The sequence below is a fragment of the Bactrocera neohumeralis genome, unplaced genomic scaffold (assembly GCF_024586455.1).
Source record: "Bactrocera neohumeralis isolate Rockhampton unplaced genomic scaffold, APGP_CSIRO_Bneo_wtdbg2-racon-allhic-juicebox.fasta_v2 cluster10, whole genome shotgun sequence".
Classification (NCBI taxonomy): domain Eukaryota; kingdom Metazoa; phylum Arthropoda; class Insecta; order Diptera; family Tephritidae; genus Bactrocera; species Bactrocera neohumeralis.
The window spans coordinates 5,903,964-5,924,615 of NW_026089623.1; the positions used below are offsets into that span (position 1 = coordinate 5,903,964).

Below are 20,652 nucleotides of genomic sequence, written 5' to 3' on the forward strand. Positions count from 1 at the left end.
TTAATTGAGGCTACGACCTCCCCTCTAAAACGAATTTCGGGAAGTTCGTACAAAATCAGTTGTTGTTCCGGTTGTCATGTGACCTAACTGAGACAACTATGGACATTAGTGAGACTAGCATGTATTCAATACTGCATGAATATTTGACTGTAAAAAAATTGTTCACGTTGAATCCCACACAATTTGCCATTTACTCAAAAAAAGCTCGTATCGATTGGTCGAAAAAAATGTCAAAAAATGTCGAACCGTTGATTTACGCGTAAGCCTGAAAGTAAACAACAGTCGATTGTATGGGTGTTTCAAGATAAGCTGAATCTAATGATATACTTCCAAGCAAATAGTTACCTGTTTGTTTGGAATCGCTTCTTTCTTCACCACGACAAGGCTAGCTCTCGCGACTGAAATACCTGCATTTTTGAGCACTCCGCATAGTCCTAACTTGGCACGGAATGACCTCTTTAATTTCCTTTCGTAAAAAATTAATTTACCATACCATCGATCAACCACCGTATTCACCAGATTTGGCTCCTTATGAATTTTTTTCGTTCCATTTGATCGAAGAGATAAAACAAAATTTGGTGAAGGAACTGAAGGTCATCCTAAAAAGTGCTTATAAAAAGTGTTGCGATGACTGGCGGAAACTTTGGCATAACTATATTTTATCTGGTGGTGATTATTTTGAAGACGACAAAATAAAAACTGATGAATAATTAAATAATGGCGTTTTATTTACAATTTCCGTGTACAAAGTACATATAATATGCATATACAAATTAAACGCTTTTTCGTTCTGTGTCTGCACATTGTCTGAACCACAGAAGGAAAGACGTGTATAGTAAATTTGCACAGGCATTCCTTTAGTTTTTGTAAAATCGCGGTCGGTTTTGCAATATACATAGATACATATTTGTGTGTATATTTATAACTAAAGAACGCCTGAACCGATTTGGCTGAAAATTGGTGAGGTGGTAACTTGAAACTTTGGGACGGGCAAAGCCTTTATCGTTTTATGTTAAAAGTGAAAACAATTCATATATAAAATTATATATTTCAAAACATTTTTTTAAATTATTTTATATTTTGGTTAAATAAAGTTAAAAACAATTAAAATATGTACAGAAAAGTAGCCAGAAAAGTCACCTTAAAATTCTTGCGCCCTATGCACTTGGCTAACTTGCCTATATGGATGGGACCGCCTTGGCGTGACTTAAACCACGACGTTCAAACACGTTTTGGCTACCCAGTCCTTGTTAATTAATTAATTTTATAGCAAAGAAAAGTAAATGGTGTAGATCAGTAAATCTGTTGAATGGGCTTCGACCGTCCTGTAAGATCAGGAGCTGAGCATAACACAAAAACTATTTGGAACCATTTGAATAAGGATGGATTAAAAAATTATAATCTGTTTATCAGTTTTAGATGATGTTTATGTCTGTTATCTTCAAAATCATTCGTTGAGAAGTGGTTTGCAAAGTTTACACTAGGCGAAATGAGCACCGTACGATGCGGGCAGTGGACGCCAAAAAATGTCGTTTATGCTTAGTGTAGCAATTGCATTAATGTTAAAATAATTATTTCCCGAGTATTGAAAAATTGCATAGGGACGCTTACTTTAATCATTCTTTGAGCATTTACCGCTGCTGATATGACTTTTAGTAGATTAGTCCTAAGACCAATTTGAAGAAATAAAGTAGTGTATTTTTGTTTAAAATTATTTCAAATACTTTGAAGAATTATAATTGGCGTTGTCGAGGAGTTGCTTCTCTTAAGAAAAGTGCTTGAAAGGAAAAAATGCTAAATAAATAAATGTTTCAATTGCAAAAAAATAAAAAAAAATTAATTAACACAAAAACTATACGAATTTTAGTGGGACAATTGTAACTGAAATTTACCACAACACCGTTGAAAAACACTGAAATATTTTTAAACTTTTATTAAACAGTTCTAATTTGAAAACCGCAACATAAACCTATGCAACGCAAATAGAAATTTTAATAATGTAGCAGAGAAAAAACAATCTATCAGAAACAACCATCCACCTCAGCGGATGCAATGGAGACATCAGCGTCGTCGGCAACAAATCAAGCTCCACCTGCTGCAGTTCGTAAATCCGATTACCATTGTCAGAAGCATTAAAGAAAGGGCAAAAGTTCAGGAATTCCGAGGACACGGAACAAATTACGTATTTAAATTCATTTATCAATGAAGTATACCTCATAATATTCTGTAAAAAGTTTTGACGGAATATGAGTGAGATTCGAGTTAATGCAATGAGTTTTGTCCGACACTGTACATATTCATTACATCAAAGGTAGAAAAAATAAAGTCGCCGATTTCATGAGTCGAATAAATAGTAAATCAGACAATATATTAACTATTAGAAACGTCGGAAAAAGTAATAACATTTACAATATGAACGCAAAATCAATTGAATCTCAAGAAAGTGAAAGCAATCAGAATTTTATCACTCTCAATACAGTAGTTAACATACTTGCAACACAAATTTTAAGCAACTGTAGAATTGAAATAAACATTGTAATTTTCTCTAATTATGATTTAACCATTAAAAAACGCTTTATTAAATTGTGCATATTTATTTATAATAGCACTAAGTTAACTTTATCCTTAAATGAAATAGTTTTAAACGAAAAAGATAATATAAAAAGTTTTGAAGATCTGACAGCCCACAAAAATATTCATTTAACATCAATAATTGTAACTTTTATAATCATATCATTAACAGTAATTATTACAAAGATTGTTGTTGTCCATATACACAAAGAAAACTCTAAAGTTAGAATAAAAAATCGGGAGAATTTTCAAACAAGGGAGGGTGGAGTTGTGTCAACAGCAACGGCGGCAGCTCCACCTCCAGCAATATCAAAACCACAGCTCAGCTTGCTAGCTGAAAGTGTCGATGAGTGCAAATTAAATTAAAGCATAAACAATTTAAATTTATGATTGCTTATTGTTTTTATATAATTATATGCGTAGTGTAGCAACACTAATACAAAACTGTTTACACAACGACACTTAGGCTGTTTATGTGCATAAGGGTCGGTAACTTTAATAATCCTACGAAAATTTACCATTGCTAGTTTGATTTTTTGTTTTAAATGGATTAGCCTTAAGGGATCGTCTCAGTGTGAAATTTTCGAAAAACTAATTTTTTTTTGTTGTATTATCGGATAGTATACACTATAATAAACATTCTCTCACATTATGAAATCGAAATTCAAATTATTACGGTCGCTACAGCATTTCTTGTAGAAAGGGAACAGAGTGGGGAACATAGCGACTCCAATCGTTAAAGGCGTTTTTCTCAGAATGGTGCTTTTCAAAACGGTTTCCATTCTCTATCGTGCCAGGGAAGCTTTTATATTTTTTTGAATCTTTCTAAAAAAATGGGCGAATGTCGCATTTTGTTCAAATCGCCGGCGTTTTGTCAAATTAAAAAAAAAAAAAAAAACCATAGCGCGAAAGCTACTTTCCTACAGATTAATAATTTTGAAATTGAAATTTTTGTTTTAAACCAAAATCGCGGCCGCAATCGTGAAAACCGTACCTTTTTTACGTGTCATTTCGACCATTTATTTACACCCAATAAATAAACATAAAAAGTCATTTTGTACTCGTCATGAATGTATTTATAAAAAAAAAGAAAATCGTACGATTAGTTAATTTCCACATTAAAAAAAATCACGATCAGTGATTTTTCGGAGGGTCACACTGAGGAGATCCCTTAAAACTAAAAACAAAGTGTATTGAATATTCAGATGCGCATGGAATAATGTTCTTCGACTATTTTCGAACCATTAACAGCAATTACTACATTGCGTTACTAGACTGTTGGAAAGACGAAATCGCGATAAACAGTCTCATTTGAAATATAAGAAACAGCTGTTTCATCAAGATAACGCACGGTGTCACAAATCAATGAATACGATGACAAAGTTTCACGAATTGAGCTTCGAATTGCTTCTTTATCCATATTCTCCAGATCTCACCACCAGCGACTATTTCGTGTTCTCACACTTCAAAAGAATGCTCGTTCTAATGAAATCTAGCACTAATGAAGGGGTAATCGAAGAAATTGAGAACTAAGGTAAATTTATTATAAAAAATGGTATTGAAAAGTTGTATGACTGCTATAATCGTTGTATCATTAAGATATTGCGCATATTAAGCGAAGCAATAGAAAAACAAAAATAAAACCGTTTTCACAAGCGATCAAAACCAAGCTCTGAGTTCGATTCAAGAGATTTTGGCTGCTATCGTCAAGAGAATGTACCAAATGATAAGTTTTTTTGCAACATCAAAGCTAAAGGTATATTATGGCTAGCGGAATATTCAAACTTAACCATTATATTCAAGTCGTGTAATTTAAATGTAAGGATGTTATAAGCAAACGTTAAGGTGTTATATACGGTTAGAAGGCCGAGAAAAGCGAGTTTTCCAGATTTTTTTCTGAGAAAACTTTTAAATTTATTGATCCAAAAATTTGTATATATTTTATGGTATCTTTTAACTGTCTTTTAAGACTTAGTTTTAGTAAAAATAATCTTCGAATAGTTATTAAAAAATATATTTACACCCTCCGCCGATTCGGCAGCTCCTCATAAAATCGAGCTGATGTTGACTGCGGGCCATCTCGGGTGCTATCACGCGCTCTGAGATCGGAAATGTTCACTCGCTGCTCATCTTTTTTTTTTCTTCTGAATGCCCATTGTGCCGAAATGTAATTCCTATTGCTTTAATATGCCGGCAGCTATGTACCCAGCAATTTCCACGGCCTTTGAACCGCCCAGTCCAATTTTGGAAGACAATTTCTAAATCGGTTGATCTCTCGTTGTGTTGTTTTTTATAATAAATTCTCACTGCTGAGATCTGTAAAAATCGGACGTATAGCCTCATCAACATCTTCTGGTAATGGCTCATAGTTTCACACAGTCTGTAGTAGGCACTTTTTACAATAATATCTATGATTTTACCAGAATAGTATCCGATCAATGATGTCGCATCGTACAAGGAAGTAAACCCTCGCTTTTTCCATGTGCCATATATACAAGATATACTTGTAGTTAATTTTGTCGAATGTTCATCATCTTGATGTATAAAAGGACTAGACTTATCGTACAAGAAAACAATTTTGAAACCAGGTCTTCGTTCAGAACCAGAAACTTAACATTTCCGTCACAGGTCTTACATTTCACATATTCAGAAATTGCTGCAAACACTGTTATAAAATTTAAAATGCGATACTTAACAGACGGATTACGTGGAACTGAGATTTCCTTTTGTTCTTTAAATGTTTCGCTGAGGCACTGAAACTACTTTCATCCGTTTTTTGGATTAAATACATTTTTGTTCTCGACTTACGTATATTAAGAGGTTTTCTCATTTCTCTGGAAGACTTTATTTTCACGAAAAAAAAATATGAACGAACTCTCAAGTTTACTGCTTAGCTTAGCTGCTTACACTGACTACTACTCTTAAATATTTTCCAGTTTGGGATAGAAAATAAAAATTTAAATTTCGGGTATAATAAACACAACACACTGTTGCTTTACGCATCTCAATACATTAGAAGGGAGCATTAACAATAAGCAGGTGCAGAAAAGGGATAGCGTAGGCGCTGTCGCTTCGGCTTTGTACTTCCAAGCACTCTGGAATGCATTTTCAAATTTGCGTGTAATTTCAAAAATAATACCGGAACGATATGAAATTTTCTGTGTGTGTCCTTGAATATATTTACATTAAGAAAATAAAATATAAAACATGTGCAACATGTTGTAAAAGTATTTCGAATATTCAACCACAATAAACAAAAGAACAAGTACATTTTACTTTTACAAAAAAGTATCCGGAATTTGTAAATAAAACGCAAAATATTTTATTACTCTTCAATATTTATTTTGCCGCCTTTAAAGTAAAGCCCACCAAAAGTATGTAATACACTTATTGCAACGATTTTTCCTCGAAACATTTGTTTTGGTTTCGGCTCTTTTCTTCCCTGCATTCTGATGACTGTTGACTTGTTTGCATGTCAAATTCATGAACCCACGTCTCATCAGCAGTTTTATTGTTTTTCATGAATGTAGGATAGGAATTAAAACTTTACTTTCTAAAAAAAAAACAGTTTTATCGGGACGAGTAGAGCAAGAACACGCTTCATACCCAAAATATCCACCAAAAACATTCGAACGAACTTGCGAGAGATGTCGAACTCTCTTGTCATCTCCCTAACACTTGCCTTCACTTTTTTATTATTTTCATCAGTTGAAGAGGTCAATGGTCGCCCAGAAAAAGACATGTTTTCAATGATCTCTCGGTCGTCTTTGCAGGCTTTATACCATTCCTCGTTAGAAATACAAAATTTGAGACAAATTCTTTGTTGGATATTTGTACCAATTAGCAAAAAAATTTTTTTGCCACGGTTTGCGAATGAAGGCGGATATAGAGAAAGATAAAAAGGCTTGAATATACTCCACACAAATCGAGCGCAATTTGTTGTACAATTAGGAATGAATATTAATCCAATAACGGATTGAAGAGCTCTTGTATCTGGACGCGAAAAATCGTAAAAATAAGAATCTAGTTTAGACAAATAACATCACATAAGAATGTCGCTTATTCATGCATAAATATATGTGTTCAAATATCTTTTTTATATATAGTTGCCTAATTAAATAATAATTTCTTTCCCTCGACAATATGTTTAAATATCTTTGAACATGCCCTTGATAGAATTTGCCGAGACAATACATGTGTAAGTATTTATATTTGAACACTATGTACTATATGTACATCCATATTTATTGATCAACAATTATTTTTATTCAATAATTTGTTCTATAGTACATTTTTTTCATATAAAATATATAATTCAAAATTACATATACTAGTTGTGCCCATAGTAGTACGAGTAGTTTCTGCGGACCAGTAGCAAATATAATATATAGTGTGTATTTCAAGCTCATTCTTAAAAAACAATAATAATAATTTAGGTAAAAAGACAAGGTTTCATTATTTTATTCACAAATTGAAGTCTAATCTTCTTTTATTTTCAGCGTTCACTTGAAGCGACAGATATAGGGATTGTTGCTCCAATCTTTAAAAAACGATGCACTCTTTTGAAAATTTTTGCATCGCAATTCAACGCGTCTAAAAAAGTTTTGGATCTCTTTGTTTGATTTAAGCAGTTCCTGAAAATATATTCCAAATTTTAGTTAGAAAATATAATCTAAAGAAAAGATTTTTAACCTTTTCCACATTCTAAATTCAGCGCGATCTTCTACATCAGCGGACCATTGCTTTTCTAAAACACGAACAGTCTCCTGCATCTCAATAACGTCAAGATTTATGCATTTATTTGGCAAAATGTTTTCAATTTTGGAAAGCAGCTCTCGATGTTTTAAAAATTGTTCATTGATTTGGTCCAAAAAATTATCTAAAAACGGTATATAAATTGATCTGCGGTAATATTCTTCCGGTTCGCCTTCATAATTGTCGCGATTAATTTGCCGTTTCGCCAAACGCGGAATTTTGATTTCTAAATCAAATTCTGCGGCTATTGTTTTAACTGATTCAAAAATTAGTTTAAACGATTGTTCAGAATCCTTACGCATTTCACTAATTTCAGCATACAAATTATTTGCATAAGCAACGCAGCTGCTCAAATCACAGTCTATTTGCTGCAAACATAGGCTTATGTGTTTTGATAATGCAAAAATTGGCTTTAGTACGCACGTACGCACATAATTCATTTGTCCTATTCTCATTCACGCTCTAATCATTAGTGACAAGTGTTGCCGCGAGCTAAAAAAATTAAGTATATGTTGTCAAGCAAAAAAAGTATCAAAAGCACAACCGTTGTTTTAAAAATTTTCAATTGAAAAACAAATAATAAGAAAAAAAGGCTTAAATAGCTAAAAATTACATCACTAAAGTATGTATGCAATAGTAATACATTCCAAAGAAGAAGTTCCAACGGTTTTATTTTTGAGCTTTGATGGGCTGTTAATATTTTATTGGATAGCTTTTGGATTTTTTATTGCATTCAATCCGGATGGCATGGACTTTACCAGTTTTTGGGTCACTGAAGTTGGAATCTTGCCTCACTCTTTGATTAAAGCGGGTTATTTGATATCTTCTGATATTTCTCTCTATAAAATGACCCAAATGATCGATAGGTTTCACATCAAGAGAAGAGAGATTGGGCTGGTGTTTTTAATTGTTTGGATGTCTTGTAAAGTAGCAATTCCTTAACAATGTGAGCGGAGTGTTTTGGATCATTGCCCTGTTGGAAGACAAATGATCCTTCAAGTCCCAATTTGGCCGCTATCGTTTAAATTCGATATTAATATATTAAGGTAATAATATTTGTTTATTTTATGCTCAATGAATACAAGATTCCTTACACCAGTTGGTGTCATACACCCCCAAACCATGAGCGACCTACCAACATGTTTTACCAAGGCAGCCATATTCCGTGAATCAAGCTCTGTATTTACTTTTCTCCATACTTTTTCATGTCCATCTGATCCAAAAATGTATATTTACTTTCATCTGAGAAAATAAAAGAATTCCAGAAATATTCTCTATGTTTACTTTCGTGCTTTCACAAAGTGTAATCTTTTTTGTCTGTTAATGTTGCTTATGAATGGTTTTTACGGACATTACGACCATGGGAACCTGTATCATACAGCACTTGACGATTAGTTTGGGGATGACAGGTTTTACTGGTCTCATTTTTAATTTCAGTACGCACTTTTGGAGCACTTTTCTTCAGATTAGCCTGTATCTTGTGTGTGATAATGCACCGATCCTTGGAATCAAATGTTTCTTGTCGTCCAGATCTTTCCTTATTTTTTGTATTGACCTCTTTTTTGTATTTTTCTACTATTTTTTCAATATTAGAATTACTTTTATTTATTAGTTTTCCAATTTGCCTCTGACTTTTGTTTTCTTTATATAGTTTTATAATAGCACCTTTCAAATTTCGTGATAGTTCCTTGACGGGCGGCTCCATGATCAAAATTTAATTGCAATTAACGATGAAATTTAAAGAAAACTTCGGAAAATTATTATTTTATAAAAAAAACAATACTTATTGCTTCAAAACGTATAAACACTGTGTATCAATCGAAACAAAACTGAAATGGTAAATTGCATACTTATTTATGTGACATGATTTTCGCTTTTTACAGAGAAAATCTAACGGTTTTTAATAACGGAATATGTCAATGATATCAATTTGTCATATTCGTGAAGGCAATATTATGAGTAGTTGTTTTTGGAAAAAACACAAAATATATACTTTTTATTTTGCAAATAATTTGACTTTTTTTACGCCAATATATAGTGCATACTTATTTCTGTGATACACTGTAGGCTCATTCTAGATCACGTACACCACGATAAGCGCTTACTTCTAAACAACATCAAAACAATAGAATTTGTTTTGACATGCACTCTCACATTATATCACCAAAATATCCTAAACAAATAAAAAAAACACCTTTTGTTTCCGTAAACAACATTAAAGAAAATACTTCAAAAAAATCTTATCATAACAATAGAAATGCACTATCACTACAACACACAATAGCAACCCAAATAGTTATGTACTAGTAAACAACCGGCATCTCAATATTATAAGTTGCACTAAGATTTATATAAACAAGTTAGTATAAAGAATATCATTTAAGAACATGCACTTTAACGTAGTAAATTATATTCATTATATTTCAAGAGCATGTTCTTTAAAGATATTCTTACTAACTTGTTTAATATTTTATTCTCATATCGTAAACCGATATTAACTCACGCGTGTCGGTGCTTCAAAACTGGTTTCTCGTATGGATGAACTTCTTCTGAGCTGAGCTTCTTTATCTCAAAAATCGATGACTTCTCTCTTCACTGGCAAAGCACAGAAAGAGAAAGACCTCCTTCGTTGGAAAGACCAAGTGGAGAAGGACCTGGCTACACTTGGAATCTCCAACTGGCGCCAAATAGCGAAAAGAAACAACGACTGGCGCTCTGTTGTAAACTCGGCTATAACAGCGTTAGCGCTGTCTACGCCAATAAAGAAGAAGAAGCACTAAAAAAATTAACAAATTAGAAAGCAAATATGTACCAATATAATAGCAAAGTATGCGCAGAACTCAGGGCTGAATCTCGCATCCACTCTGCGGTACCTAAGATCAATCAGCGCTGATCGAAATTAGCTTTGTGCTCAGATACTCTTACTCTCCAACGAACAAACTATACCAGATGCTCAAAGACACGGGCAGCAACCTTAAACTAACATGTCTTCTCATGCTTGCGTAGGAGTGGTGGAGAAATTCTTTTTTCGCGTTAAAAAACGTTGCTGTAACTATTAATTTTTGCTTTCTAAAAACTTGTATACCTTATTTGAAGTCCTATGTTTTAAAAATACAGGAAACAAAAAAAATTAATTGTAAAAATTAACTATAATATGCAAAACAAGAGTTAGCAGCATTGAAAATAGAAGTTATAATTATATATTATAAAAATAAACGGCTATCTGTCCGACCTTTCTCGCTTTTTCGTTGCAAGGACCCTAAAACTTTCCTCCCACTAAACCCACAGCGACCATATTAACTAACAGTAAACAGACTGTGCTCTTTCACTCCTCCTACGACTGCGATTACAGAGGAGCAAGAAAATCATCAAATCGCTAACCGGCACCATATGGGAGAAAGAGAAAGAAACGTTGGCTTACAAGGTAATAGGGATGGCTCTTGATGTCTCCAATCGAACAACTGTGTGTTCCCAGTTAAGGAACATGCCCATAACCACCTCTTTGAATACTCAGCTAACGTTACACATCTGACAACTTATTTGAACCTTACCACCCTAACGGTCGTTACAAAACCAAGATGGAAGTTATACCACTTTAATGAGGTATCTGCATACTCAACTCAAATCGATGACTTCGTTGCTGTTTTCACATGTAAATTTTATGGCAGGAAAGCAGTATAATAGTTTTTTTTTTGTAAATTTCACCTTAGGTTATACATATAACGGGTCATCCAAGTACAGAGATCACGCGTGAGTCTTGTCAAGCTGTCATGTTGTTTTTGTTCAGTATGGTTTGGCATTTCATTATGGAAAGACTTACGCCTGAACAACGTTTACAAATCGTTCCAATTTATTACGCAAACTCACGTTCTGTGTTTCGCGCGCCTACTGAGCTTACTATTCGTAACGTCTTTACCCATCTTGAGATCCAGCATTCATTATTTGATAATATTCGACCGAATAACCACGTCCAGCACGCAATGCGCAACGAAACTATAGCAGCCGTAGCTGAGAGTGTACACGAACAGTCGATTCGGCGTCGTCTCCAGCAAACTCGGTCTGACGTATGAAACGACTTGGCGGAAAGAATGTTCCTTCGGATGATAATAAATTTGTAGTTTCTGTCATTTTTTTTCAAAAAATTATCATTAATTATCGAAATGTATCAACATTTATAAATGATCAGGATGATGAGACAAGTTGAAATTCAATTACTGTCGGTCTATTCTTCTGCGGAACCGATAACTTGAGTAAACATTAAACAATCTTGATTAAACACGTGTTCCTTGGCAAATTAGTGAGGACCAGTTCGTAAATGGGCGTAATTAAACTATTGCTCCGCCTTCTAAGACGTTCAATATACCTAACCCCTAAGCCACTTAAAATACAATATCCAAATCGTTCGGGTGATATCTCCGTAAAATGTAAAATTAATGTTTGTGCTAGGGGGTTAAATCTTTTTTTCAGTGATACCAATAACTATTGAGCCCCGTAATAATTGAAATTTGTATTCTTAATTTAAACATTTTATACCATATTTGGATATCTCTGAAAGAGGATTTCTATACTATATTATAGGACAAATAAAATTAAAAATTAAGTAAATAGAAATGTCTTCACTACTATGGAAATAATATTTGGATATTTTGGAAATATACTTACTTTTCAAAATCGTTGGGCTTTGCTGATGAAATAATAATTGCATGAATTTGTGGAGCCAAATCAGTTGTTACGATGGAATTTTGAGAATTGTTGCAAGACAAAACAGCAGCATCACCTACGGTAAATTGTCTCTCTTGTTGAGCCTTTTCCAGTGGTTTCACCACCGGAGCCATAGGAATATATAAATCTTTTCGAAAATGTATGCCTATGTAAATATAAAAACATTTAACACTTCAAAATATCTTCAAAAATAATAAAACCAATGTGTATCACTCACTGTCAGAATATATCAAATCTTCTGAGTTTTCTTCTGGAATAGCTCTCTCTGCAGACCTAGAATTACAATGTATAAATAGAATTTACACTCTTAAAACTACATTTGTATGTAAATATGTATATTATTTATGTAACAATTACTCAATCATAACTATTAATAATAATCGTTTTCTTTACATTTTTTGACAATTTCAAAGCTATAAAAGATTATTTTCATATAACCTTAGAGGAAAGGCTGATTCCATTAATCTAAGTTAATTGGTTAGATGGATTATATTTTTATACGTTATTCTTGGAGGAGATAATACTTTCGCAATCATTAAACGCAGGAAAGCACTTTCAGACAAAACTCAAAGAAGTAAGGAAGAGCAGAGTTCGGAAATAACTGAAAATTTCAACTAAGGAACTATCCTAAAAAGTGTTGCTTAAAAATTTAAGATTCGTTTTTCGACAAATTTGTTAATGAAGACAATCATATGTGGTTACTTCATAATTTATACCATACGTCATAGACTCCTTACTTTCATAGTTATATTTTCCTTTACATCCGAGATATTTACATTAAAATCAATATAACTAAATTATTATTGACAAAATATTTACACTAAATAACACATGGTTCCGAGTCAACCAGTATCTAGGAAATTCTTTTATCCATAATTAGGGCGATGTGCTTCATAAGATATCTCACGGACTCACCAATCCTTTCGGTATAAAGTCAGTAATGGACATATTCAGTATTTGGAAACTTTTAAACAGTTAGGTCCAATTTCAAATGCCAGATAACAAAGCAGGTACTATTTGAGTAAAACTTTCTTCCGATATCCTAGTTGGTGTTTGATTTATATGTATTAAACATAACCTTGCAGTTAGGTTAGGCGTGACCTGGGTCCCAGAAGTCATTGTTTCAAGAAACTTTGGTTTATACAACTTTAGATTTGTACAATACACCTATTTTGGGCATGATGCCACCCCACTTTTTAGAAGCCTTTAAGCGCCTTTTCAGCGCACTATAGCCGAAATGTTGCGCCGAGTCATCGAAAATTGGCGTAAACGGATGGAGATATGCAAACGGAGCCGTGGTACCCATTCGGCTAACATTTTATTCAAATCATAAATTGTATAAAATTATTAGCATAACAAAAAAACACAACCCATTTTGAATAAATTTAAGAGTTTTAGTTCATTTTAACATTACGTCGTTCTTATTGGTAATCTCTTCCTATCTCGATAAGTTTTAGATGCTAGAAACAACTGTCAGATGAACAAAACTATTGTACTAACTAGTAAAATGTATTTAGTATTTAAATAAACATATAACATACACTGTGAAACCCCCTAACTACTAACTTCAAGTAGGTATTTTAATAAAGCAGTATTGCAAAGTATCCGAATTTGTTATTAATTTCTTTAAAAGCACAAGAAGATTGATTCTGAAGGAACCTATAAGTTAAGAAATGCCCTTTCTTAGTTATTTTCAAACATTGTGGAATTAGAAACTAAAAATAGTGAATTTAATTCATGATAATGATTTAAGGAACATAAATTGTATATATCGAAAGAATATTTTTTTAATTGTACTTTCTTAATAGAGAATGAGCCTTCGTTACACCGTTCGATATGATTTTGTTAAAATATTACACATTTTTTAACAAAGACCAAATTTCACATCACATGAGAAGCTTCTACATTAGCATTTGTTTTTATATGCTAATATTAGTGTTTACATTTAAAAATTATTACGTTTGACTTTCGTTATTTAATTAATTTAATCAATCTTTTACGTCTAATACAGATTTATGTCTTATGATATGACGACTCCTACAAACGTGTTAAGGATTACGATTTAAGGGCATGCACCTGGAATGTTCGGTTCCTTAATTGGGAAGGTGCCGCTGCCCAGCTGACTGATGTATTCGTTAGAATAAAGGCTGACAACACCGCCGTCCAAGAATTGCAATGGACGGGACAAGGACTGAGGCGAGTAGATCCTTATGGCATTTGCTACAGTAGCCATATACAAGATAGTAAATTCGGTGTGGGATTCGTGGTGGGAGAGAGACTCCGTCGCCGAGTCCTGGTATTTACCCCGGTGGATGAACATTTAGCCACAATCAGCTACAAAGCGAAGTTCTTCAGCACATCGTTGATTTGCGCCCATAGATGTCTTTTATGATCGAGTTAATTTTTACATGAAGTAAAAATGAGTCAAAATATTATACACGGTGTTTTCCAAAGTAAACAAAAAAGAAACAACCAGAACAAATGGTTTTTTGGCTAAATCAATTTATTTTATTCAAAATAGTATCCTTCTGCTTCAATACAGCTTTTTGCATGGTCCAAAAGCATGTCGCAGCAGTATCTCTAGTCTACATAACGCTTTCCTTTCATAGGGAAATGCATTTTTCCGAAAAAGAAGAAGTCGCACGGTGCCATATTAGGTAAAAACGGGGAGTGGTTAATGGTTAAAAAGTGATTTTTGGTCAAATAAGCGTCCTTCGAATTTTGGATTCTGAGCAATTTTTGGTCGTGAGTCAATTTGTGCGGATCAAGCACACACCTTTCGTAAGCCCAAATTTTCGCCAATATTCGATAAATCGATGTTGATGGTGAATTCACACACAGTTTCGATGGAATTTCCGGTGATCACGGATTTTGATTGGCCCACATGTTGATCGTCATTTATGTGCTCACGACCACTTTGAAAACGTTGAAACCACTCGTGCACTCTGCTACGTGAGCAATTTTTGGTCGTGAGTCAATTTGTGCGGAACAAGCACACACCTTTCGTAAGCCCAAATGTTCGCCAATATTCGATAAATCGACGTTGATGGTGAATTCACACACAGTTTCGATGGAATTTCCGGTGATCACGGATTTTGATTGGCCCACATGTTGATCGTCATTTATGTGCTCACGACCACTTTGAAAACGTTGAAACCACTCGTGCACTCTGCTACGTGGTAGGCAATCATCGCCGTAAACTTGTTTCATCAATTGATAAGTTTCGGTAAAAGTTTTACCAATTTTAAAACAAAATTTAATGTTGGATCTTTGTTGGAAGCTTATTTTCGCACCGATAACACAAACATTCTGACACTTAAAATGCAATAACTTCACTTCCAATATATGAAATATCACGAAATTCTCACTGGACAATCGATAAAGATGGCAGATTCTAACGCACCAGTCGACATATAGTAGATGGCCCACCAAAGGGCGCTAGATTCTAAAAGTCCTATTTACTTTGGAAAGCACCTTGTATTTTTGAGCTGCACCGAAATATGAACTCTTTAATAATACTCCCAAGACTAACTTATTACATGGCTCTTACTTCTATTTATACTAACTAGTATTTGTACTAGTTTATTTGTTTAGATATAGATGTATATTATATTATTTGTTTAGGTTTGTAAACATATATATTGTTTGCTCTGATACATTTCCTTTGTTCTAAGATAAGGTTGTTGTATTGTTCCAACTCAAGGTTGTTTTGATGCATTTTCTTTAATGTTGTTTTGATACATTATTTATATTATTATTAAGGAGTATGTTCCTTAACTAGCGCTTGGAGCGCACCTATTAGAGCGGCCCCCTCCACGATGTCGAAATCGTGAAGTTCTTCAAAATATCGCTGATTTGCGCCAACGCACATAGGAGCATTTTCCTTCAAAAACCGGACAAAAGTGAAAATTACAAACTCCAGCGATGCTACTCAAAATTGATTTTTTTAGTACCTAAGTAAACGTTCTACAATAAAGCGATTAAATGATTGACCTTCAGCACGCTATATTGCCACACAAGTAGTCGGAACCTAGACTTCGTTCAGTACGCACGTTCTTCTCGATACTCTCTATTATTCTCGAAATTGCAACTGGTGTTTAGTGTTGCGTGAAGTGAATTCTGGACAACATGGTATATATTTAATTTTAATAATGCAAAGAATAATTTAGTTAATGTATTATTTTGTTTTTTTTGGGTAAACAAATAATAATCAAAAAAAACGACAAAATATTTCTCCAGTTTTTAGAAAATAGTATTTTTGTTATAGTGTCGGGGGCAGGTCGAGTTATAAATTAATTTTTTAACTAAACTACAGGGTTTCTACTTAATATATACCTTAGGGCGGGTCGATTTAAAAATCGCCCATTGCTCTATGAAAATCATATTCTAGGGATCAAAATAAGATACTTTACCGAAGGAACCATACCTCTAAAACGAATTTTGATGTCCCCCAATTTGGGTCGAACTTTAGGTAGGGGCAAATTTTGAAAAATCCCACTTTGACCCATTTAAAGTGCTCCAATCGAGTCCAAATGTATGACCGACCCCCACTAACTTTGGACGGCCGATCCACCCATGCCATATGTAAATGAAAAAAATTAATTTAAGTGAGTTATAGAAAAGAAATTAAAAAAATTATTGTTTGAAGTCTTTTTTACATTCAAGTCTGGCAATTTCGCACGGCTCTCTAATATCGTCGCCATAACAGCCTCTAAATTTTCCGGTATAACCCGTTTCGATTTATCCATGATGAGAGGTTTCCCATGCTTATCTTTAATTTTAAAATCTTGCAAAAGAGCGGTTTCAGCGGCTCTCTGTGTATTGTGAACTTGTGCTTCTATCCATATCTTCTTGAACCGGTGGCGGTGCGTATGTTGAATCATCGGGATCTTGGTATGTTGGCATTGATGACATAGACGTTGCTCCTTGCTCTTCAGTTTCCATCATAAATGCATTCATTGTTAGTCTTCTCTGATTATGTTGATCGTGCATGAACTCTTTGAGGCGTTCGGGAACAACCGCATGCACATGGAGCTGCCTTCAAATCGCATTTACATGTTCCAATGTAAAAAATTGTTTCCAGAGATTTTACATATTCTGTAAATTGTTGGGTGTTGTTTCTTCTCTTGATTTGCTCTTGATACTTGTCAAGCAATTTATTCAATTTATTACATACACTTTTTTCAGCATTATTTCCATACCAAGTTTTTCCCAAATTCCAATCAACTTATCTTGTACTTGAATAGTGAATGATTTATGGGAAAACTTTTTTTGTTCTGTTTTAGCACGTTCGCTTAAGTAAAAATAATATCTTAAGATATCCAGATGGGTTGGTAAATTAAGATCAGTCAAATCAGTAGACACACCAAAAACAGTAACATCATGCTTGGGTATATGACTCATTGGGTTTTCGATAGTTGTTGATGTAGTTGCTTCATCTTGCGGTGCAGAGGATGGTGGACTCATTGTAAACTTTTTGAGGTAATAAGAATGAAATGGTAATTGTAAAGTAAGACGCGTAGGGTTTCGGTTGTTAAATAGAACTCAGCTCTGGTTGCCCAGAGCTCCTTTATTTATAGCATTCCTTATCCTAATTTATGTATGCACCACATGCTGAGTGTATAAACACATCTTAACACTAATCTACTGTACATACCGACAGTATGTACATATATCTTAAGCATAAGTGTTTTCAAGGGCAAACACAATTGTCTATTGTTAGGTGGGGTGTGCCACTGGCATGGGTGGATCGGCCGTCCAAAGTTAGTGGGGGTCGGTCATACATTTGGACTCAATTGGAGCACTCTAAATGGGTCAAAGTGGGATTTTTCAAAATTTGCCCCTACCCAAAGTTCGACCCAAATTGGGGGACATCAAAATTCGTTTCAGAGGTATGGTTCCTTCGGCAAAGTATCTTATTTTGATCCCTGGAATATGATTTTCATAGAGCAATGGGCGAATGGCCTCCCCACAAATCGACCCGGCCTAATATACATACACTTAAACTTTTTCCCCCATCTTTCCCTTCTTTAAAAAAAAGGGTGTTGAATTAGGTTGTTCACTTGCATAAAAAGAGTACTGCTTTATTTATTTTTTTGTTTTAATTTAATACTGAAATCGGAGCCGGTGTGAAAATTGGACAATGGGCGTTGGACCGCCCACTTTTTGATGAAATCCCATATCTCAGGACCCGACAGACCGATTTCGACTAAATTTGGTATGTGATATTATTTTAATTTTTCTATGTCACAGTGTGAAAATGAGCGGAGTACAGTCACGACAATCTCCCATATAACATAACTTGAAATTCCATTTGATTCTTTCACTTTCCACTACACAAATAAAGAAGTAATTGATATAACGGAATACAATTTTGCGGTAATAATTCCCTTAAAGTATGCCACGTTATGACCAAACATTGTCTGAATCCAACTAAAACTGTTCAAGCCACTAGGTACCGAATGTGTAGACCCCGGTACCTATAGTTTACTTTTGCCGAAAAAATCGTTCAATGTGTGAGATATGGAATTGAAATTCACACAGAATCCTTTCCCGACAATAGTAGCTTTGAATCAAAAATGGGTTGAATTGAGTCAATACTTCCCTTAGACCCCATATACCTAATAAAAAGATTTTCGAACTTCCAGGTGACTTCATGTTGGATATATCGATTAATATTTGAGTTATGAAAATAAAAATTACAGAGCGTTTTTACTCATAACGGTATATCATTGTGTCTAAAACAGATACAATTGAGCGAAAACTTGACCCTCCCCCATATAACTATTACCAAGATTTTCGCACATCCACTTGACCTTGCTCCATATGATTGGTGATTGTACGTAAGGTACCTTAATGAAACCCAGATAATATTTTTTGAGTATGTGGCATAGCAGTTATATGTGGGATGAGCAAAAATAGATAAAATATGGTGCATACTTCCCCCTACTCAAATATATTCAATATAAAATGTCGGTTGCACCCGAACTTAGCCCTTCCTTACGTGTTTTATTTTAATATATTGCATTATTATATTCAATCATGCATTTTTATTAATTTTCATTCATAAAATCACTTTAAATAATTTTTTCCGGTTTTGAGGCCAAATGCTCCTATATGCAACGCGCTGACGGAAGAAAAGGACGATGTGACCAAAGATGTCTTCTATGAGGCTTCTCTATGCCCCCGCCACGATGCCAAAATCGTGCTTCAGCATCCATGATGAAACATCCAAAAATGGGTTGGGCCTGATCGATCATGTTGTGATAGACGGAAGACACGTCTCCTGTTTGCCCGCAAAAAACACACGTCAACAAACACAAGGAAGGTTCGATGTCGAAAAGCTGCAATCACGACAGATAGCCGAACGATTTTCTACGAAGAGTGTGCCGTATCGCAGTGGAGAGAAAACAGACTGCCTACCTCGCAACGTTACAACCAGAACACGTGCGGGATGAGATAGATACCGAGAGTTGGAAGAGGGAATTGAGACGCATTAGCGGACAAAAAAAAGAGATGCCGAAATGCGTGAGTACGAAGAGTTAGACAAGCTGGCCGACTGGGGTAATGCTCGAAAACTTTACGAAAAAATGCGGCGACTAACATAAATTTTCAAGACCGGAGCATAGCGTAGAACCTCCAGAGTTGATCTAGTGACTGATGCCCAGTGCATACTAAAATTATGGAGGGAACACTTCTCAAGCCTGCTGAATTGCAGAGAAACATAACACTAGGAGATGGTGAACTCGATTCCCCAATCGATGACGATGGAGTAGACGTTCCATTGTCCGACCATGAAGAGGTTCGAATAGCAATTACCCGTCTGAAGAACAACAAAGCGATAGAGCCGCTGGATTTCCAGCCGAGCTATTCAAATAGCGGCGAAGAACTGAAGCATCAATATACCTGATTGGACCAACAACTCACCATGCCTCCTAAATATCGCATATCGAGCGTATTGTGTGAAAGATTAAAGCTCACCGTGAACAAACTGATTGGACCATATCAGCGGAGCTTTATGCCTGGCAAATCAACAACTGACCAGATATTCACCATGCGCCAAATTTTGGAAAAGACCCGTGAAAACAGAATCGAAACGCACCACCTCTTCGTTGATTTCAAAGCTGTTTTTGACAGCACAAAAAGAAGCTGCCGCGATGTCTGAATTTAATATCCCCGCAAAACTAATATGGTGCAAACTGACGTTGAGCATTACCAAAAGCTCCGTTTTCAGACAAGGCGGCTTCTTATCGTGCGACTTCTTCAATCTACTCTTGGAGAAAATAGTTCGAGCTGCAGAACCGAATAGAGAATGTACAATCTTTTATAAGAGTGTACAGCTGCTGGCGTACGCTGATGATATTGATACCGTTGGCCTCAATATCTACGCAGTTATTTTTACAGACTGAACAAGGAAGCGGAGCAAATGGGTCTGGTAGTGAACGAGGCAAGACGAAATATCTCCTGTCATCAAACAAGCAATCGTCGCATTCACGGTTTGGTTCCCACATCGCTGTTGGCAGTCATAACTTTAAAGTCGTAGATAATTTCGTCCATCTAGAAACCGGAATTAATACCAACAACAATGTCAGCCTCAAAATCCAA

General features: G+C 34.8%; 1 protein-coding gene across 8 annotated transcripts in view; it reads right to left on the bottom strand.

Annotated features, from left to right (window-relative positions):
* Positions 1–20,652, bottom strand: part of LOC126764854 (insulin receptor substrate 1) — a 256,071-nt gene that overhangs the window by 92,861 nt on the left and 142,558 nt on the right. For 6 of the 8 annotated variants that reach the window (XM_050482474.1, XM_050482469.1, XM_050482472.1 and 3 more), the window contains exons 7-8: positions 12,266–12,321; positions 11,989–12,193 (exon numbers count right to left, since the gene is read on the bottom strand). In XM_050482474.1, coding sequence (XP_050338431.1) covers positions 11,989–12,193; positions 12,266–12,321 — 261 coding nt within the window. Of the gene's footprint in view, positions 1–2,882; positions 2,906–6,883; positions 7,206–7,263; positions 7,819–11,988; positions 12,194–12,265; positions 12,322–20,652 lie in introns of those variants that run through there. The other 2 variants (XR_007668109.1, XM_050482475.1) reach the window with 2 other exon arrangements.